The sequence below is a fragment of the Aegilops tauschii genome, chromosome 2 (genome assembly GCF_002575655.3).
Source record: "Aegilops tauschii subsp. strangulata cultivar AL8/78 chromosome 2, Aet v6.0, whole genome shotgun sequence".
Lineage (NCBI taxonomy): Eukaryota > Viridiplantae > Streptophyta > Magnoliopsida > Poales > Poaceae > Aegilops > Aegilops tauschii.
In genome coordinates this window covers 385,897,799-385,920,475 of record NC_053036.3, presented here as the reverse complement: position 1 = coordinate 385,920,475, position 22,677 = coordinate 385,897,799, and the positions used below count along the sequence as shown (strand labels likewise).

The 22,677-nt window shown below is 43.7% G+C and overlaps 2 protein-coding genes across 3 annotated transcripts; both read right to left on the bottom strand.

Annotated features, from left to right (window-relative positions):
- Positions 1–203: 203 nt before the first annotated feature.
- LOC109747984 (protein SET DOMAIN GROUP 41) lies at positions 204–4,999 on the bottom strand. Of its 2 annotated transcripts, XM_020307036.4 has the most exons (7): positions 4,838–4,990; positions 3,655–4,435; positions 3,481–3,517; positions 3,309–3,409; positions 1,705–1,803; positions 1,182–1,284; positions 204–917 (listed from the first exon to the last, which is right to left on the bottom strand). In XM_020307036.4, exons 2-7 carry the CDS (start codon positions 4,417–4,419, stop codon positions 364–366), a joined length of 1,659 nt encoding a protein of 552 aa, XP_020162625.1. In that variant the 5' UTR covers positions 4,420–4,435; positions 4,838–4,990; the 3' UTR covers positions 204–363. The 2 variants fall into 2 exon arrangements, with proteins under 2 accessions (XP_020162625.1, XP_020162623.1); XM_020307034.4 differs by having other exon boundaries at positions 204–1,284; positions 4,838–4,999.
- A 1,443-nt stretch (positions 5,000–6,442) lies between these two features.
- On the bottom strand, positions 6,443–9,716 carry LOC109747982 (protein PHLOEM UNLOADING MODULATOR). Its single transcript, XM_020307030.4, has 4 exons — positions 9,214–9,716; positions 7,484–7,878; positions 7,206–7,399; positions 6,443–7,006 (listed from the first exon to the last, which is right to left on the bottom strand). The coding sequence occupies exons 1-4, from the start codon at positions 9,546–9,548 to the stop codon at positions 6,611–6,613; spliced, it is 1,320 nt and encodes a 439-aa protein (XP_020162619.1). The 5' UTR covers positions 9,549–9,716; the 3' UTR covers positions 6,443–6,610.
- Positions 9,717–22,677: the final 12,961 nt, after the last annotated feature.

Sequence of the window (22,677 nt, the reverse complement as noted above, 5' to 3'; positions counted from 1 at the left end):
ACAAAAAGAATTTGCATCTAAACCAGAAAGCATGTGAATACTTTTGCATAATGGAAGAGTTTACCAATAGAGTGGTCCAGGGATCAACCATAGAATGTTAGCGTGACAGAGTACTAGAACAGACTACGAGACAACACTGCTACATGATTATACAGAAGCATGAATCTTAAGTGAAAACACTGCCACGGAAGCATGTCAGAGACTTCCAATAAATCTCATTGTCATTAACTTTGTTCATCAGAATAAACAGAATTGACAAACTGTGCTTACATACAAAGAAAATATTCATTTAATCCTGCGACCATCTTGAAAGTAAGCTCCACAACCATCGATAATGACGATGGAGCACACCAAACATCAACTTCATTGTGCAAGATTGATACCTTCAAGCAGATCTTTAGCATGATTTGCCAAATAATGTTGTGGACCATAGCATATATTTGCAAGATATTCGCAAAAGGTGATGCAGCAAATAGCTAAGCTGAGAATACACCCCTTCTGCTCTTCAGTGAAAATTTCTAGACCATCTGTACAAGAAAGGTTGGCAGAATCTACCACAGAAAGATGGAGAGACTGAAATATTGCTGTCCCAAGCCAACTGAAGTCTATAGGGTTTTTTATCTTTTCCAGGCAGGGTGAGCTTTGCACAAGAAATGGCCAGCACTGCAATGATAGCGATAACATGCGCTTGCCAAATTCCTCACAAGTTGATCTGAATTGATGGTACTGCATGGAATCACGTGTTCCTGAACTTGCTGAACATGAAGCAAAGCTAAACTTAGCTTGGGATACATTTTTCCTTCTCTCTCCCTTTACACATTCAACAAAACCTAACATGGACCGTCCAGCGCTTAACAGAAAATGCGCCAGTGGGGTCATAAAGGAACGTTCAGATAAGAACAGATGGTGCGTAGCTCCTGCAAGAAGAAATGAATAAGCTACTGCAGCTTTGGTCATTTTGAAAGAAACGGCACTGTTTTCTCCCTTAAAGCCATCAGTATCGGATTCTAGGGCACGAAAGCGGTAAGCAGAGGCAAGCGTCATATAAGCTCTAAGACATATATGATGAAGAGGATGTAGTATATGTCTTTTCCGTGAAAGTTCCACTTGCTGCAAATCACCCATCAAGTTTTCAGAAAGCAAACTTTCAATCATAGTACAGCAGGCTTTGGGATCATCACCCAATGAATATTCCGAGATTGCTTGTTGCAAGATATCATCAAAATCCTCAATTCCTCGAGATATAAAAGCATTCTCTGGTGAACTCAAGTTCCTGAAGTCACACTGATTAGGGTACTATGTCAGCTCGCAGAAGATATAAGTTAAGCATAAACTGTCAGGAACCTGCAACATACGCAACTATCTAAAAAGGGTTGCTAGTTAATGTATATGCCACTGATACTAGTTACTGGTCAATTTATAGTTTTTTGTAAGTTGTGCTGTGATGAGAGATATCTGAGAGAAGTTCAAAGATGTAAGTTGGGTCACACTGATAGAGATAACACACCAAGGTTTACAAACATACAAGCCACTGGAATTTAAAAGAGTCTGAAGATATGAGTGGCTAGAAAGAACTTCATAGCAGAGTAGAAAATAAAATTTATACTGAAAGGAATATGGCACAATACTAGAAGTGCATAAAGATAGTACATGGTAAATTGCAAGCAAATGATGACAATATTTTCTCCGGGGTTTGGCTCTTACATTTAGAATAAAATCCACATATGATTCTGGTGATGCAGTACAGCGCTCACAAGAACAAATAAACTTATACTTTGACCAAAGATCTGAATGCCTTGCTTCCTGTAAAGGGAAGTTCTAACTTATGAGTGTGACAAAGAAGGTTAAATAAAAGTAACTCCTACTTTATTTGATGTGCAAACAGTTAGAAAACCAAAAAAGAAACAACACACCTGAACTCCCGCAGTTCTTGAACGCATGTTATTCTAGTTCGAAATTTTGTTCCTAAATATGTCATTTTACCATTTCGGGATAACCTTACACCAGATTTTCCCTTGCATACCCTTCCCTTTGGCTATTTCAAATGCCATTTATTAGTTTAGACTAGAGTAACAGACAAATTCGAAGGTAATAACCGGCCTAATAAAGAGGGGTCATGCAGTCTTTGACTCTTTTCCACATGCAACTTGTTAGAAGTGCAAACTCCTAAGTCGTCATGCATTCAAGAATGGAGGGACTATAATATCCTAAAGCATATTGACCTACTATATGGATGGCTCGGAAAACATTGTCTACCACAACAACTTAACCAAGACAGTCAGTGTGCAGAAAAAGAAGATCCAAGATATAACACAGCTACACCAATACATCTAAATGGAAACATATAATATGCAAATCCATCCTGTGCATTCAGATGAAAGACATATCTGGTGCTCCCAAGGCTTGTAGGGCTAGCATGATCCCAAGCCATGGGAGCACAACCAAACTAAAAAAGGGCAGCCCGGTGCACGTAGCTCCCGCTTGCGCAGGGTCCCGGGAAGGGTCCAACCACTTTGGGTCTATAGTACGCAGCCTTTCCCTACACTTCTGCAAGAGGCTGTTTCCAGGACTCGAACCCGTGACCTCATGGGAGCACAACCAAACTGTCTTAAAAAATTCTGAAACATCGGGTGCATTGATACAATGTGTATTTAGTATGTCATGAAATTTGAAAATGCAAATTCCACACCGCCACTAAGAAAAGCAGAAGAGAAATGCTATACGCAGGAGATGTTGCTATTCATGGCAGAAGTTGTCTTTTTTCTTCTTTCTTGACGTGTACATTGGGTTTGAACATGCAATTGTGTTGCACGACAGGGGTATATTGTGTTAATCGACTTAATTAGTTTTAGAATTTTGGGAGCTTTTTGGTTGTGCTCTTGTGGCTTAGGAGCACTGGACATGTTCTTCATTCAGATATAGCTTTTGCATATGGTAGGACTAAATAGTGATCTGAACATCTACCGACAGCAGCAGCTCAACAGAAAGTTAGAAGCTATAATACTAAGCTGCATTACAATATCTATGTACTTCTGTTTCGGATGAAAATGGACAAAGGGTGGCCCTGTTTTTCGACAAGAAACAGAGTTTCGCCAAGTGCATAAAGAGTTATATTAAGCATGGTTATCTAAACTTAAGGGAAATTTTGATGTAAATAGTAATACTAAGGGGACCACTATAGCCCATTATTACAGTTCATGGAACAATTGAGCCTTCGTGTGATTCTGCACAACTAATAATATATTAAGGTAACTGACCTCCTTGCATTGGAAACTCGTACAAAGTAGGATTTAGCAAGAAAACAGTACCCTGGTCTGGAGAAGATCAATGTATGTTATGCAAACTTCATCCCCCTTGTTGATTGGCTTTATGCAACGAACAACAACTCTTGGGCCATATTTGCCAAGTGCTAAAGAGAGTCAGGGTAAAGGTTCAGAATGTTGCCTCACGTTGAAGAATAAATGAACATGAAAGAAGTACCATGAGCAGAACCCTCTTCAAATTGCCAAGCATGCCACTGCAACCAATGAAAAGCCAAATAACTTACTCTAAATTCAGAAATATTTGATATTCAAAGCAGTTAATTGACTGTAAGAATAGTGGATGCAAAAGTTCAGAATACACCAAACAAAACAATAATTTGATTTCCTTTACCGCATCTTGAGCAACCCCTTTGCTAGCAGGGACTGCACGGTATTCTGATTTGTCTGAAACAGAATCTTCATTGGGTGGAGCCAATACAAAACGAAAAGAAGCGTTCGGAAAGCAACTATGATTGAACCATGAGAAACTAGGCCCATAAACTGCAATCCCCAGATCCCACCCGTCACCAATCTGCACCTCAACACTGTTGATCATCACCACCCATAATGTGACTATCTCTATTGTCAGGCCATTGGAGAAAACAACAGAAGTTTGCGTCCTCATTTTTCTGGCAGACGACATCAGCATGCTTCCCTTCAGTATCCTCTCAGCAACTTCCCCACCTACCTCCAGAATTTCCCGAATACCAATTGTTGAAAGCCCACCAATTCTGCTGGACCGGTTGATTGAATCTGACGAGACAAGACCATGCATCTCGAGAAAATAAAGAAGTCGAAGGGAAGCACGGACATCGCTTGTGCCTTCAGTGATGTAGGATGGAGATGCTTTCTTGAGGTGGTCGGCGAAGAAACAACATTCACCAGAAGACGAATGCATTTCACGATCCGAGCTTAAGCAGTCTGAGCAGCAGTACTGAACGGAGCAGCAGAGCATACAAGACATGGCATATGGAGGTTGCGATGGCAACTTCCTGAAACACGAGGAGCAATGGGAGTGGAGGAACGCGTCATGCAGGGCGGTGGCATAAGGTGAGATCGCCCGTGTCAGGTCCTCCGACATGCCTACAGATTCCCGGGCTCTCATCTCCATCGCCATGGGTCCTTTCCTCCTGCTGCAAGGTTCAGTTTCGCGCAAAAGGGAAAACATGAGTTAGACTAGATTATCCAATGCTCAGCAGAACTGAACTAAGCTTTCGCCGCAACATGATCTATCAGCTATCGGCCCTTTATGATACATCCTGTATGCTCTTTGGCTCCGGTTGGTCTTAGAAACTACACCAAAACTTATGTAACAAATAAACCTATTTTTTCCACTATAGTATCATCTGCCTAACCAGTTCATTTGGGGGCAAAATAGAAGAGCAGGAACACTGAAGATACATACAAATACAATTGAGCGTTCTCAAGACAACTGAAATCAGGGCCTGGAAAAATCTAGCGGCTGAAGAGATGCGAAGCAATGCGTAGGGCACCAAACCCTCGCTAAAAAAGACAGCTGGGAAGGTGAGGCTTACTTAGTTTGGAACAGAGATAGCCGCCGAACAACGAAGCCGCAAGCCTGCGGGTGATGTAGGAAAGCGCGGTGACAACCACGGACGGGACGAGAGGGGGCGGCACGGCGGCGTGTTGCCCCGGCGACGGAGAAGACGAGAGTGCGTTGTTTCTTGGTGCTGTTGTTGGGCTGATGGCTTATTGGAACTTATTTGAGGCTTTGAGCCCTTCTAAACTGGGCCTGATGTATTGAGCCCTTCTAAACTGGGCTTGATGTACTGTGAGCGATCTTAGGGCCCGTGGTACACGCGATTCCACGTGTCGCTGCTTGCTTGCCTCTCTCAAACTTATAAAAAGTAAACATTTAGTACGCCTCCTATGGTGATTGTTTGATTCGCGTGATCTGAATCATCAGGATTTTTTTATGGGGATTCATTTCTACTCGATTTTGAAGGAAAATTTCCATCCGCTTAAACTTCTTGGAAGAATTCTTTTGTTTTGTATGTTCTATCAAACACATTTCATCCAAATTCTTGTAGTTTTGTAATCCTATATATAGGGCACGAGTGCGAAAATGCCAAATGGAGGCCGAGCTCCATGGAGACCCAATCTGAAAACTTCAAAATTCAAACATTGCAACTTCAAAAAATTCTGAAAAAATACACATATAACTAGAGACATAATGTACATCTGTGTAATTTTTTAGATCGAGATCCGTTAAAATGAAAGCTACACAAAAATAATTATGGCATTTTAGCATATGTACTATTCATCCTCAAAGTCCATGATTTTTTTGCATCTCACAATTCAAGGTATTTCATCCTGAAATTATGCACACGTACACATTACATCCTTGTATACATGTGTATTTTTTTTCAGAATTTTTTGAAACTGAAAAGTTTGAAATTTTTTTTTCGAAATTAAGGCCTCCATGGAGCTCGGTCGTCGAAATGCCCTACTCGTACAAGTGGACATGACACTATTCCTGCGTTTTGATAATCCTATAAATCAAAGTGGCCCTAGACATTAAAAGAAGTAAACATATAAAAAGAACTTGAAATTGTCCCTCTAGAAACGAAAAATGGATTTCTTAAGACAAACAAAGAACCGTCCTTAGATTGTACTCTCTCTCTAGTTCACGTATCGTGTACCCTCGAAACTTTTTACGTATCGCCAACATGAACTTTTAGTATGATATATTTGAATGACTATTTCTCAATTGACTTATAAATAGTTATTTCTCTACCAACATTCATAACTTGAATCTCAATGCTCATATCAAATGGTTCTTCCTTGCAATTTTTTTAAAATTTCTTGCAAAAATAATAATATTATATGGTTCTTAGCGTTGAGTTAGAAATTAACAGATAGAAAAACTGACAACATATTTAAAAGAACTCACCAGAATGATAATATTATGAAATAAATTCTGATACACATCTACAGATATGATATTTTAAGTATCCAATATAACTAGTTAAAGAGAGACATGTAATCGGAGTTTGGGAAGTTCAACTGCCATGTTCAAATCATCAGTTTTGTTCTCTAATATCTTCGGTCGGTGCAGAGGAAAGAACGCAGCAGGACTGTTACAGTTCACAACGACACAAGCTCGAAAGACGGCAACATTTTGCAAACTTATCAACTTATATCAAATTGACGCCGCTAAACTGAACTTGCATTTTTGCTCAAACATGTTTCCTGCGAGAAATGACACTCGATGGTCTCAAACTGCAGAGAACAATAGTGTAACCCAAGAAAATGGGGTAAATTCTAAGGGATTCTAGCAACTGAAATCACCCGTCACTGGTTAAAGTAAGGGCAAGGACAACACAGGTCAGCGTGAAAATAATTGTAGCTGCAGCAAAGGCCAGGATGGCTCTCTGTGAAAAGCCAGGCTTGTCATGGCCTGCTAGCTCAACCTCCTTCAGCAGATCCCGGATCTCATTGACGTCTGCGTCCTTCGCTGCATGAATTAGCCTGCTCTGAACCTCTTCAAGCTTAGCAAGCCTTCTAGCTCGGCTGGCATCTCTAGCAGACCAGATGAACCGTGTCATCCTCCACAAGAGGATTCCGACGTAGATTGCCACGACGCAGTCCACAGTGTAATGATGCCGTTCACGTATCTCCCTTTGTGCACTGTGCAGGACGAGAAACCATATTGCAACAGAAATCCAGCCTCCATAAGCTTCCTATGTGCGTGTGAAACAGGTCGAAAATGAGTTAAGATGTCATCAATTACATGCGACTGGTTAAACAATATCCAAGAAAATGGAGTATAGATTCTAGATTGGAAGTGGTGGCTCCAGATAATGGAAATTCAGTTTCAGTACAGCGGGGCATATTCAGAATATGGTGCTGTAACACAGAAAAGTAAAATGAATTACGTACCGTCCACGCCATGGCAGTAAGAACAGCGACAAGCATGTGCCCACTATACATAAGATCATTGCAACCTCCACTGGCTTTTTTCAACAGATGGTACCATGCAGGCCCCTCTCCAGGGGTTGGCCTCAAAATGTCTACTAAGAAACTCATCCGACCCCAGTCAGGACTGTACTCATCAGGGTAAGCTTGAACATCAGCTGTATTTTTTAAAGGACAATTCAGTTTTCAAATCCCAGAAAAATACATACTTCAATTAGGTGATATAAGACAAATACACTAACCATAAGCCATATCAGTGTCTATGACCGCACGAATAGCATGTGAATCAGAAGCATATGGAACATAATATTTTTGCGCCCAGGGATGAGGGTGCCCAGGTATTTGATAACGACCTGCAGCACACCAAGGTCTTGCAGATGGAAGAATTGTACCAACAAAAGTTGCCGTCCGAAGCAACCTTCCGACTGCCATGGTGAACATATATCTTGTGGCTATTCCAAGACCAGGTGCCTTGATGCAATCGAACAGCACTGAGAACCCCAACATCATAAATAACATCAAATAATGGTGAAGAGTGATAACATGAGCTCTCAATAGATCAACAACACTTCCAGGAAGCTTCTCATTCAAAGCTAGAAGCAGCCATTGGCCAGTGTCAGGAAGTGGAGCAGCAGATCTGTTAAAACAATAAAAAAAGGGTTTAGTTTACAGGTAACTGTGTGAGAATTTAGGATTCATGCATGTATTTATCTGGGCAAGGAAATGAGTGCATGCAAATAAATAACTATAAAAAATTAAAAGTTCGTAAGTACTGCAACTCTCTTCTTGACAATGAGAGCGAAAGTATGACCGAACCATGATCTTTTTACAGAGGTCAAGTTGACAAAATATTACAAAGGCAGTTACAATTAGCTGAAAGCCATGACCAAATAAACCTAGTGCGGTCCCATCTTGCCATCTAATGAGGCATGATATGAACTTCTCGATGTTTTGTCAATGGGCACAATGGGAGCATATTTAGGGTAGGTTAGCTCATTTATGTAAATCAGATTGAGGGAGGAAACACCAATGCTCAGTAATCAAACAGGAATACACTTGCCCAAGCATGAAGCAATGCTTGTGCCTTTCTTAGCCGCCTAGCTTCTAGATGCCCCTTTGTTCAGATCATTGATACCTTGCTTAAACTGAACTCTTTGAAACACTAATCACCATAAAAACTTTTGCTTATTTTGAACAAGAAATAATGTGGACTTCTTTCTTCATTACAAGGCTGCAAAGGAATATTTTAGAACTCCAAAAATAGCATGGAGTAACAACAGTCAAATAAGGTATGTACCTCTAGCAATGACCAATAACCCACAGAAACATGATTGAAATAAAACTTGACAGACAGAGGCTACACAAAGATGCATTTGCCACGCAGCATTCACCAAAATTATATATAGCAACAAGAAACCGTGGCAACAATTAATAGACAAGGTTCACTTAACACACTTGTCATGATAAATATACTGTCATCTCTACTACGCCACTGGTTTTGAGCACCATAATAAACATGATAAATACACAACATTTTCTAGGTTTGGTCTACCTACAAAATAAGTTTCTTCAAGATCCCCCAAACTGCAGTCCCTGAAATGTTTCACAGCCCTCTCCAAGATAACAATTACATGTCATGACAAGTCTAATTCTCCGCCTGTCAAGCTTAGCCATTATCCACACTCAACGATCAAACCCCTACTCCAAGACACACGCCTTTCTGATACAAACTACTCCACTGTTTCACAGTTCAAAAAGTAATCCTCCAAGATCATACTATCCTGACACGAACAGCACGCTAGAAACATCTGAAAAGGATATCATTAAGCATCATAAACAAAAACAAGCACAAAAAAATAGCAACACAAACCAAATCTCTCCGAGATCCATGGCAATTCGCGACCAAACAGCTGAAAAAGCTAAAGCATGTTCCAAGGAGGAAGCTCCCTCCTGAGTTCCCAGAGATACTAACCCGTGCCACTGGAGCCCCATCAGGACGGAGACGAAGCGGACGGAGATCATCTCGATGAGGAAGGCGCTGAGCATGAAGACGATGGAACCGAGGAAGGGAAGCACCGCCCGGAGCTCGACATCCCAGTGGCGGTAGAACGGTGCGCGCGCGGCGGCGGCGAGCGCCAGCGCCGCCCAGAGCACCGGCTGCAGCCGGTCGTGCCATGTCGGCGAGAGGTACCGCAGGTAGTCAATCCCCACGTACAACGCCGCCGCGAAGCTCAGCCCGCAAAATCCGAGGAGCCGTCGGGAGACCGCCTGCGGCGGCTTCCGCCTCGGTGCCTTCGCCCTCGCCATGGCCGTGAGAGCTTAGGTCTGGTCACCTGGTCATGGGCTGATGTCAGCGAGGGCCGTCGAGATCGGGACACTCTTGTGGGCACAGACTTGGTTGCAGTCTTGCAGAGCAGCAGACCGGTTCAGATGAGAGATGAGAAGATGTATCACACCTCCATCGGGGGAGCCATCGGGAAATTTCCAAATGCCCCTCAAATCTTAACTCCTCGGTTTCTTTGTCATCAATTCTTCCAAGTTTTTTTCTTCAATTTTTTTTCTTCCAAATTTTGTTTTACATACTCCATGTCAACTACTCCTTCATCTCATAATATAAGAACATTTTTGACAGTGATATCGTGGATAAAAAAAATTCACTTGCAGTCACTAAATCCTCGGTTTCTTTGTCATCAATTCTTCCAAGTTTTTTCCTTCAAACTTTTTTTTCTTCCAAGTTTTGATTTACATACTCCATGTCAACTACTCCTTCATCTCATAATATAAGAACGTTTTTGACAATGATATTGTGGATGAAAAAAATTCACTTGCAGTCACTAAATTTGTCGCGATTCGTGATCGTCCTTTGCAAAACCCGAAATATGGTCACCGAAGTGGCTTAAGTGACTCACATACAGTTTGGTATTCGTATTTCACTTAGCTGTTATACGGTTGACGGGTCAACCCGCCGCATGGGCAACAACTGTGTGAACAACATGGCGTGGCATTTTGAGGGGAAAAACACCATGGGCCCCACCCTACGCATCAGCCAAGCCCGTGAGGTCGTGGGATCAAATATCCATGGCCGAGGGATGTTTTTATTTCTCTCATCCATCTGACAGATGGCCCACGATGGCTTTTTTGTGTGCAAAATATCACATCATGTCCACACGGTCGTTGCCCATGTGGCAGTTGGATCGGTTAACCATATTCCAGCTAAGCGAAATACATATATCAAATCGTATGAGTGACAGTACGCGAGCCACTTAAACCACTTCAGAGACCATATACTGGGTACTACAAAGGACGTGCCCAAAGTGAATTATGCAACAAGTTTTGTGGCCGCAAATGAATTTTTCTTTTGTGGATATCAGGGATAAAAAATAACCCCACTTTTGTCCGTCTAGGTGCTAAAACATTGTCGAGTTCTTCCTTCTAATGAGTTACTAGAGACAATGATTTCAACCGGATTCAGGCCACCACGGAGGTGTAATACCCTATTTCCTGCTTTGTGGTTGATGTATTGATGCGTGTGGTTGGTTACAAGATGATCCTATCAGTTCTCTCTCGGTCTTTGTTTCAAGTGGTCTACCTCTTCTGCGGATCGAAAATCAGATGATCTATGCATGGACTCGGTCTTTCCCTTATATTGTACTTGTTGGTATCACAATGGTGTTCACTGCACGGGGTACACTATCTGGAAGGCGCAACTTTCACGGCCCACGCTGGTCCGTCAGAATGTCGTGGGGATAGTGGATGACAGGTGAGGGCAGTTTCTTGGAGAAATGAGTTGCCTTACCGCCATATGTTCATCGAGCCCCATTGGCCAAAGACAAGGAGTTGGTGTGGATGCACCGGCCTTGGTGCGTCCAAAGTTAAAAACCATTGGGCACCCCGGTCATGTCGTGGAGGGCGGAATGCCTTACCATGCCGGATGATGTGACCCGTCATGAGAAATCGTCATCATCACCCCTACGGGCGTAAGCCGCCATAGGCTTGTAGGCTTTGAATTGAATGCATTTGTCGGCCCGCGGAACCCCAAGGGAGCTCCGCAGGCTTTGCATTGAATGCCCTATCGATTGGCAAAACCCTGGAGGGCCCACCAAAGCGGAGCTGGTCCTCGGGGGCTGGCTCCTCTAGTTGTTGTTGTTGTTGTTGTTGAAGTCTAAGTCGTAGAGTAAGAGGGCTTGAGGGTGGTCAGGGGCAACACGTGATTACCCTACCCAAGTTGGTCGAGAGCTTCTGCTTGGGGGAGCCCTGAGCCCTGGCCCTTGCTCTTTGTTCTGGATGTCTTGACATTGTCAGTGGTGTTAGATGACTCCACCTCAAGGATGATAATCTTGCAGTGAGGATCTTCATGAAGATCTGCTCCTTGGGCCCTATGGCACCGAGCCCGTCCCATTCCAGCAGGCTTGGGGACCACGTTTCCGGTATTGCTGACAATAGCCTGATGACCCACAAGTATAGGGGATCAATCATAGTCTTTTCGATAAGTAAGAGTGTCGAACCCAACGAGGAGCAGAAGGAAATGACAAGCGGTTTTCAGTAAGGTATTCTCTGCAAGTGTTGTAAGTAGTGATAATAGATAGTTTTGTAGTAAGGTGATTCGTAACAATTAACAACAGTAACTAGAGTGCAGCAAAGTGGACCAATCCTTTTTCTAGCAAAGGATAAGACGAAAGTACTTCTTATAATGAACTAGTAAATGCTCACGTGCAATGCACGTTAATATTTAGGCAATATATTAATTGCACGTGGATATTAGGTATGCTATTATTTGTGTGTTCATTCTGTGATTAGTGCAATATTTGGTATGATATTAATTGCACGTTAAACACGTTGAACACTCGCCATTGGAGCAGTCTAGGTCGTTGGATTGGCTTAGTTTGATGGCCGAGATCAATTGGATCTGCCCCTTTGGGTCTTTTTATATTGGTATAGATAAGCGTTCTCAAGGACACATGGGAATTCTCGTCTAGTCACGTTCATCATGTTTAGTTGATCCGCGTTCACTACTTTCATAATTTGATATGTGGGTGGACCAGTGCTAGGGTGTTGTTATTACTTAAACAAGCAACCCTATTACCTGATACGTCTCCATCGTATCTAATTTTCCAAACTCGTTTGCCCTTGTTTTGGACTCTAATTTGCATGATTTGAATGGAACTAACCCGAACTGACGCTCTTTTCAGCAGAATTGCCTTGGTGTTATTTTTTGCAGAAATAAAAGTTCTCGGAATGACCTAAAAATTTACGGAGAATATTTTTGGAATAAATAAAAAATATTGGCGAAAGAATCAACCAGAGGGGACCCACCAGCTGTCCACAGGGGTGGAGGGCGCGCCCCCCTACCTTGTGGGTCCCCTGGACCTCCACCGACCTCAACTCCAACTCCATATATTCACTTTAGGGGAGAAAAAAAATTAGAGAGAAGGATTCATCGTGTTTTACGATACGGAGCCGCCGCCACCTCCTGTTCTTCATCGGGAGGGCAGATCTAGAGTCCGTTCGGGGCTCCGAAGAGGGGAAATCATCGCCATCATCATCACCAACCTTCCTCCATCACTAATTTCATGATGCTTAACGCCGTGCGTGAGTAATTCCATCGTAGGCTTGCTGGACGGTGATGGGTTGGATGAGATTTATCATGTAATCGAGTTAGTTTTGTTAGGGTTTGATCCCTAGTATCCACTATGTTCTGAGTTTGATGTTGCTATGACTTTCCTGCTTAATGCTTGCCACTAGGGCCCGAGTGCCATGATTTCAGATCTGAACCTATTATGTTTTCATGAATATATTTGTGTTCCTGATCCTACCTTGCAAGTTATAGACACCTATTACGAGTTATGATCCGCGTACCCCAAGGTGACAATAATTGGGATTCTTTCCGGTGATTACCGTAGTTTGAGGAGTTCATGTATTTACTAAGTGCTAATGCTTTGGTCCGGTTCTCTATTAAAAGGAGGCCTTAATATCCCTTAGTTTCTATTAGGACTCCGCTGCCACGGGAGGGTAGGACAAAAGATGTCATGCAAGTTCTTTTTCATAAGCACGTATGACTATATTCGGAATACATGCCTACATTATATTGATGAATTGGAGCTAGTTCTGTGTCACCCTAGGTTATAACTGTTGCATGATGAATGCCATCCTACATAATTATCCATCACTGATCCATTGCCTACGAGCTTTTCACATACTGATCTTTGCTACGTTACTTTGTCGCTGCCGCTGTTACAATTGCTACAAAACTGCTATTGTTACTTTTGTCACCGTTACCGTTACTTCCATACTACTTTGCTACTAAACAGTTTGCTACAGATATTAAGTCTTTCAGTTGTGGTTGAATTGACAACTCAGCTGCTAATACTTGAGAATATTCTTTGGCTCCCCTTGTGTCGAATCAATAAATTTGGGTTGAATACTCTACCCTCGAAAACTATTGCGACCCCCTATACGTGTGGGTTATCATTGCCCCTCATGCAAGCTTCTACAACTACGGAAGGAAAATTAAGATAAATCTAACCATAGCATGAAACATATGGATCTAGGTGAGCCCCTTACGAAAAAACTCATAAACTAGGGTTTAAGCTTCTGTCACTCTCGCAACCCATCATCTACATATTACTCCCCAATGCCTTCCCCTAGTCCCAAACATGGTGAAGTGTCATGTAGTCGACGTTCACACGACACCATTAGAGGAAGAACAACATACATATCATCAAAATATTGAACGGATACCAACTTCACATGATTACTTATAACAAGACTTCTCCCATGTCCTCAAGAACAAATAAAACTACTCACAAATCATGTTCATGTTCAAGATCTGTGGAGTATTGAATATGATTAAGGATCTAAACATATGATATTGCACCAAATAAACCAACTAGCATCTCCTAGAGGGAAGTGTTCCGGCGGAATCGCTTCACCGGAGAGCAAAAGTGCTCCTGTTCAGGTTCCGCCTCGAGACGGTGGCGCTTCCTCCCGAAAGTCTTCTTCTATTTTTTTTCTAGGGAAATGGCTTCATATAGCAGAAGGGAGCACCGGAGGGCTGTTGTGGGCCCCATAAGACATCAGGGCACGCCCTGGGGGGTGCGCGCCCTATTGTCTTGTGGACAACAGGTGGGCTCCCTCCAGTAGATCTTCGTTCCAGAAATTTTTATATATTCAATAAAAAATCTCCGTAAATTTTGAGGTCATTTGGAGCTCTGTAGAATAGCTATCTTTGTTGTAGCTCTTCTAGGACCAGAATTCCAGTTGCTGGCAACCTCCCTCTTCATATAGATCTTGCAAATTAAGAGAGAAAAATCGTTAGAATTGCATCATAAAGTGAAATAATGACCAAAACCACTAATAACGGTGGGAAAACATGATGCAACATGGACGTGTCATAGCCCCTGACCCTGGTAGTAGGTGATGGTTTGAAGAGGGTGAGGCTGGTGGGAGGGCCTCTCCTTGATGGATTGACGCGGGCGCCAGCCCATTGCCATGGAAGAAGAGGCGTCGCCTCAATCGCTGCCATGTCAGTACGATTCTCGTGCGTAGAGGTATCGATACCCAATTGTGGGAATAATGGGGTCATGCCATGCCTTGAATTGCAGAGACGCCGCCCATGCCATTCATCTTAAATATCTTTGTGTTCTATATCTTGCTTCTCTATTCGCATTCTGCACCCAGATTCTTCTACCTTACACCTCCTTCAAGCTTTTCTGCATCTTCCCCTCTTGCCTCCAGTCTTCAGCCTTCCAACCCTACACCGCTGCCATACATCCCCGAGAGAAGAAGAAGCATGATGATGTCGCATCGTCTTGGCGTGGTGGTCTTGCATCATCTGAGTGCATCGTGAGAAACGTCCTTCCCTACACTGGTACAACGACGTGCTATACAAACAGTTTTTATCCCCTTTCCGCGACGGCGTTTGGAACCGTCCCCAAGTGAGTGTGGGCGATAGGGAGGTCCTTCCCACACGACCCAGAAACCGTCGGGGATAGGCCCTCCTGGCTCACTGGGTGGGGCAAAATGAGCTCGTGTGCGATCTGGTGGGGCATCGAAACCCAATTGTTTCCGTTCGTATGTACATCCCACACGGTGAATCCCAGAAAATCATTTCCGTTCGTGTGTATATCACACACAGTTCTTTATGGAAACGTTTGTGCAAGGTGGCCTAACGCAAACAGTTCGCTGCCGGAAGTCGTGTGTGATTGTTAGTTGATCGAACACACCTACTTTCTAGAAATCGTGCGGGTTGTTTGAGTTCATCGCCCACGGTGTTGTCTGAGTAACCGTCTGCAATAGAAAACCCCAATAAGCCGTAATTAGCCTATTATTGATAATCCATGTACTAATCAAATTGATATATTTTATAAAACACACCAGATATTTCATATCCTTATAACAGCAACCAGGATTTCATAATCAAATTACATCAGATAGCTTCGGCACTCAGTTACGCCATTACACAACAGCACCAAGTTTCGCATGCAACATCAAAAACCTTTGGAAAGTAGCATCATACACGGTAAATAGACAGATGAATCTCATCTGGGAAACTGCAGAAGCCGAAGGCAAATATTGAGCCTTCAGTGATGTTGAATGTCCTTGCAACTTTAGGCTAGTGGCTATGGATAATTGCCCGCCCAACCTTCATCCTCTTCAGCAAGACTTCAATATTGTACCGTGGGTGTTGAATGAATACCTTCCACGCCTCTTGACCATGCAGGTGGTTTGAGAGGTAATCATCGGTGAACTGCTTTTAAAAGTACTAAAAACAAAGATATGCATAAATCGCTGTTATAAATTTTGAAATGGCGCAAGGGGAAAAACAAGGTAAAAGAGTTAGTACCATCCTATAGTTGACTGGTGTCTTCTTCATTGTGCAAACAAAGATCTTGCTATTATTCATCGCAAGCTTCTTCATCCTAACAATCTTTCTGAGTTTCTTGACTTGACTGGTATTCATGGACATCTCATTTCCCCATATGCAAAATGGGTCGAACAGTGGGTCTAAGCCTCCGATAGCAGGACCTACATGTGCAAGACCAAATTGTAAGAAACCTAAATATTAGAATGATTCCTGCAACTGCACAATAATGTGCTATTAGCCAAAGGACCATGCTTGAACAAACCTTGATGGTAAACCGCAGTGTCTCCCATTGTTTCCCTGCAACACACATAAGGAAGATCTTGACCAGGTTAACTGAGAGTTGCCATACTATCAGTAGAATATGTATTGAGTACAACCAAATTCGATTGGTGTCACATGCATAATAATACAAAATTGTACCCACAACAAATGAAAATCAAATTGCAGAACTGAACCAAACAGTTAAATGGACAGAAGACCAAATGAACCAAAATAGTTAACTGAGTACGACATTGTAGAATAGAAATATGTACTAGAAGATAAGACAGTTAACAAAACAGAGAATGCTTGAGAACAGTACTACGAAATGTAGCAATTGTTGGACCAAAGTGTTAAATGAACATTACATTTCAGAGGACCAAACTGTTAACTGAACATCAGATTGCATATTAACATTACAGAGGACAAATCACTAGAAGTCACTGGCGGTGGCCTCGAGAAAACATCATGAACTGTATTTTAAAGTAGACAACCGCGTGGCGGTGTCGACGGTGGCCTCGAAGACGAGGTGCTCCTCCAAGATCTGGCGGTCGGCACGCATGGCAGCCATAACGACCTCGTGCGCGCGTGCGGCCGCATGCTACTGAGCTCTATGTTATACTGCGTGCAAAATGGTTGTGGGCGGCGCTTAATTGGAGGAGGGGGACAATGATTTCGGCGGAAGATGTAGCGCCGTCGATCGGGGCATGTGGGACGGGAAAGGAGGAGGATCGTGTGGGTGGGGTGTGGATTACCTGACCATATCGACGAGGCCGTGCAGCAAGAAGAAGGGTCGGCAGCAAGGAGGCCGTGCAGCAAGAAGAAGGGTCGCCGGCGAGGAGGCGGCGCTGCAAGAAGAAGGGTCGCCGGTGAGGAGGCGGCGCTGCAAGAAGAAGGGTAGCCGGCGAGGAGGCAACGCTACAAGAAGAAGGGTCACCGGAGAGGAGGCTGAGCTGCCAGTAAGTAGCAGTGAAGTTTTAAACTTGGAAAGCAAGGAGGAACAGTGGAAATGTGGCTTTTGGTGGGAGGGAGGGGGCGGGGAGATAGATATTTCCGCGGTGGCAAAACAATTTCGCTCGGTGCCGCGAGAAACTGGTGCGCAAGTGTGGTTCGAGTGGGGGCGGTGGACTGTAGACGATGAAGCTTCCTGCGTAAGCCAGACAAGACGATGCGCCAAGATATTTTATATCGCATCCCACACGATTCTTTCTAGTAAACTGTTTGTGGTATACCTGATTTTTTCATTATGTTTTGAAAGACAAAATGGTGTTACGGAGGGAAAGGATGGTGTTTGAATTGCTAGAACATTTATATACAATGAACATGCAACTAGTACATGAGTGTCGTGTTCAAATTTGGAATTATTCCGGGTTCGTTTGGCATGTTTATGCATTAATTGAGTTTCTGGGCATTTAATGTGCATAATTCAAATTTGAACTACAAGCACATGCTCCAGTGCACCAAAGTTGGTTGAAGAATCACATGTGTATCCTTGAGGTGAATTTCTAGGTCCCATGCAAGAAATGTAAATGAAATTCAAATATCTGGGCGTCGTGCCTCGGCCGTAAAGATTGAGAAACTTGGTTTTTTAATTCCTATAAATCCAAAACACGCCTGAAAATCATGAAACTTGGCATGGTGTCATGACATGGCACCAACATGCTGCGGTAATTTTTTTGGCCGAATTGGGACAAGCTTTGGTGTAAGCATCTTGCAAACTGGAGCTTCCCTCAAGAAGGCTCGTTGTTCCGAGAGGGAACGTGTCACCTCCATGTGCGAAACAACATACGTACACTGCCTTCTCCCGCCTTAATTTTTTACACAGACAGATTAGACCAAATAGAAGTATCGTGCTAAATTTTGGAATTATTCGGGGTTCGTTTGGCCTTTTTTATACATTAATTGAGTTTCTGGGCATTTAATGTGCATAGTTCAAATTTGAACTACAAGCACATGCTCCAGTGCACCAAATTTGGTTGAAAAATCACATGTGTGTCCTTGGGTGAATTTCTAGGTCCCATGCAAGAAATGGGAACGAAATTCAAACATCTGGGCGTCGTGGCTCAGCTGGAAAGATTGAGAAATTTGGTTTTTTAATTCATGTAAATCCAAAACACGCCTAAAAATCATGAAACTTGGCATGGTGTCATGACATGACACCAACATGTTGTGGTAATTTTTCTGTCTGATTTGCGAAGGCGCACACATTAACAATCAACAAAGTCATTTTGGAACAAGTGCTGCCATGTTACAAATCAGAAACACAAGTATTATTGAAACCATGGGTGTTCTACTTACCAATTACGTGCCGCCACGCGTCCCCTTTTTTTATTGGCTAGGAGGTGCTGTGCGGGATAGCTATTTGAGTATGGGAGGCGTGCGATCATACCCCTGCGCGCGCTCATCGGGAGGAGATCCCTTTGACCTCTACCTCTCGCGCACCTCCCTCCCAACGTCTCCATTAATGGCGCCCGAGCCCCTGTTCTACGGTGTGGCTATATGTCTCACTGGACTGAGATTTAAGAGAGAGAAATGAAAATTTGAAAAGAAAGTTTTGCACGGATCTTGATGTAAGATCCGACGGACCTATATAGCATCGACTACGACTTATAGCAAGCATGATGAATATAAGGACGATGACAGTGGATAATAATTGTCTTGCATATTTAGGAACATAATTAAAAAAAGCCACATACGGCAACGCCTGAAATACACAAGGGCAAAAGAAGAAGGAAGACAACGATCTGGCTCGCTGATCTCTACTTTCTTGATGCGTTCCTGCAGGCCGCGGGAATTAGTCTCCGCGGCGAGCGGCGATGAGCTCTTTATTGTCCTCGAGATGTTGTTTGAGAGCATCCACGAATTCCTCCACCAGCCTTCTGCGCTCGATGCGCAACATGGCATTCTCGTCCATAAGTTTCTCGATGATGACGCCGGTCCTCTTCAACAAGACAGTGGTCTCCTCCTGCTGCTCCGCACTTCCGACGATCTTCGCCCTCAGCAGGTCACGCTCGGTCAGGAGCTTCGCATTGCTCTCATTTAGTTATCGGATGACGCTGGTAGCCTGTTCAAAAGAGGCTTTCATGTCGTCCTGCAACCTCGCCCAGCCGGAGATCTAATCCATCTGGCTATGGACGATCTCATGCATGCGTCTATAAGAGTCCTCGCCTGCCCGCGAGACATTTTCCCAGGCCGCCGCGGCGCGGGAGGACATCTCTGCTGCATTCGCGGCGCGGCGGGACATCTCTTCTGCTTCCCCGGCGCGGTCGGACCAGTCTGCTGCATCGACGGTGCGACGGGACCTCCGTGCTGCTTCGGCGGCGTGGCGGGACCTCTGTGCTGCTACGGCCATGCGGTGGGACATGCCGGCTGCGTTCGCGGCGAGGCGGGACATCTCTCGTGCTTCCGCTTCCATGCTCGCATCTCCCTGGTGGCAATCTCTTGACCCAGAACTCACGCTGGCCATGGCAGACGCAAGGGAGCGATGATGAATGCCTTATTTGTTTCCGTGGAGAGGAGTTGAGGAGGAATGTGCATTCATCTTGGAGTAGTAGTATTGATAACCGAGTACTAATACGCTCCTAAGTGGGAAACCGTTTAGGTTTTGATCGATGTGAACAGGTTTGCAATTTGGAATGTGACGGGACGCAGGCTCAAAATTTATTGATGGTTATAAGTGCGGCACTATTCCTGGAAGGCGTAACGTGGGCACGCCTTCTCGGCCGCGTACGTGGCGTTTGCACCATAGGGTGCACCGCAATAGGCAATGTTAGCACATGTCTTGTTCCAACAACCATGTGCGCTCGTTATTACCATCGCGCACACTTCTTTTAATTAGAATGTGTGTGCCTGTCTAGCACACACACATTGATCTATCTAACTGTTTTAGTTTGTTGTGGCTAATCGCAAACAGTTCATCCGTGTGAAGTGTATGCCATCAATCGCAGAGTCTTTGATCTGGCTGACTCGTTTCTGTTCTGTTGACTAATCGTAAACAGTTAATCCTTCTGAAGCGTATGCCCTCAATCGCACACACCTTTATCTAGCTGCCCATTTCTATTGTTCCTCCTCATCACAAACAGTTCATTCGAGTGAACCGTATGCTGTATATCGCACACGCCTTCATCTGGCTGCCCGATTCTTTTGTTCCGCCCCATCGCAAACAGTTCATTGAACTGAACTGTATGCCTGCATCGACCACGCAACCAAAATCTGAACCGTGTTTGATGGCTCCGCCATCGCAAACGTTTTGCACCTTTTTTGATGATTCTTTTTCACCACCGTTTGCGATTATTGCATCGCACACAGTTTGGTCGAAGGGTCTCTGATTGTAGTGTCGCGTTAGCAGCATCCTGCAGTAGTTCTAGTCCCGCATCGTCAATAAGAGCGGATTGAGAAGATGAGGAAGGCAATGGTCCCGACGGGCCGGCAAGGGGAAAACATTGTGAGACTGGCGATAGATCCCCCAAAATGAAGGGCCAACAAGACAGTGGTCTTCTTGACAGTCCTCGTGGTGGTCATGCTACCGCTGTTCTTTGCCTTCTTCCTCGCCGTCCTGGAGGATTCTGGCATTCATCCTCTCCATCTTTCCCCGAATTCCATATTGGTGTGTAGCGACCCGACCTCAAACGGTCAAGTCTCTGTGCTTTAGTGGCATCCCTGGATCGGTAATGCTGACACACACAGTACTCGAAGGATTTATAACAGAGTAGCAATCACACACTTATTACATCGAATGTCTCAAAAGAGAACTTATTACAATAAATATGGCTTAAGGCCATCTAATACGATAACAACGGAAGGCTTGGAAGATAAAGTGAGTCCATCAACTCCGACGGCATAGCTGAGCTGCACGACAACGACCTAACGAACCTTACTCCTCGTCTGAAAAGTCTGCAACATAATACGTTGCAGCCTAGAAACGGGTCAGCACATGGAATATGCTGGCAATATAACACAGTAGAGCAAGAACAGAATAATGCTATCACTACATGCATATTTGGCTGGTGGAAAGCTCTATGGTTACAGTTTTGCGAAAAGCCAATTTTCCCCTACAACAAAGGAATAAATTTTATTTAACTATCATGGTAGTTGAAACATCATTGAGAAGGTTCCTCCAACTCAATCCCAATTAAAGTAATTATCAACCCAACAATATTAATTTAGAGTGATGAGATACTTAGGATACTCCAAGTACTAGATACTCAAGATTGTCCATAACCGGGGACACGGCTAATCATGATTAGATTGTACACTCTGCAGAGGTTTGCACACTTTTCCCCACAAGACTCGATCTCCTTCGTTGGATTTTCTCGCACTACAGGGTGTTTGAGAAACGGATGACCGAGACACAGTCGTTCAGAAACATTAACTCTTCACTCTGGGCAGACCATACCAACCTACATCCCTCTACCTACTGATCCACCTCTTCAAGAGCTCATGCAACTTACTCAACTATGCTAGAGCCCATAATAGCTTGTGGCTGCACACGGAAGTTTCTAGCATGAAAATATCTCAGTTCCCTCTGAGCCTGGGTGGCGGACCTTAGGATGATCACACGGGTACTCCGGGATATCCTAGGACAACACTGGATTCTCCAGGTGCCCGACAAGCAATCCACCCAGATGTGTATTAAAGTTGCCACCTTAAGTTGGACCATTAATTAACAATCTCACATCTGTCATGGATTCACTCACCCAAACCACGTCTACGAGCATAGCATAGCAATATAAGCGATACGTAGAAGTAACTCCCAAGGGTTTGAATATAACAGGGCAATAGGTTCTACCTCATCAACTACTTCCCACTACCCACAAGTTAATCATATCCTAATCATGCAGTGTTTGAGGATTAGAGCTAATGCATAAAAACTGGGTATGAAAAGAGTATGATCAATGTGTTACTTGCCTTGCTGACGATCCGCAAAACCTAGGGACTCGTAGTAGCACGCTTCACACTCCGGGAATTCTATCGCAAACAAACAATAGCATACATAAGCAATCAAGCAAAGAAGCACGGGTAAATCTCAAATAAGAAGAACTAACCAGAAAGTTCAACTTAAGAACTCCGGTTTGCAAAAAGAATCAAATCAAACGGAGCAACGAAACTCAAACTGCGAAAGAAACAAGATCCGTTTACTAATCTGGACTAAAGTCAAATTTTACAGTACCAAAATCTTGTTCAAGTTGATTAAACAGAAAGAGGGTTTCGAGACGAAGATCTAGGCGCTTGAATCGCCTGATTCCGATAAACGAGCGAAAAGATAAAGTGAAACGAAAATCGGATCAGAAATCGCGATCGAAAATAATCGTGGAA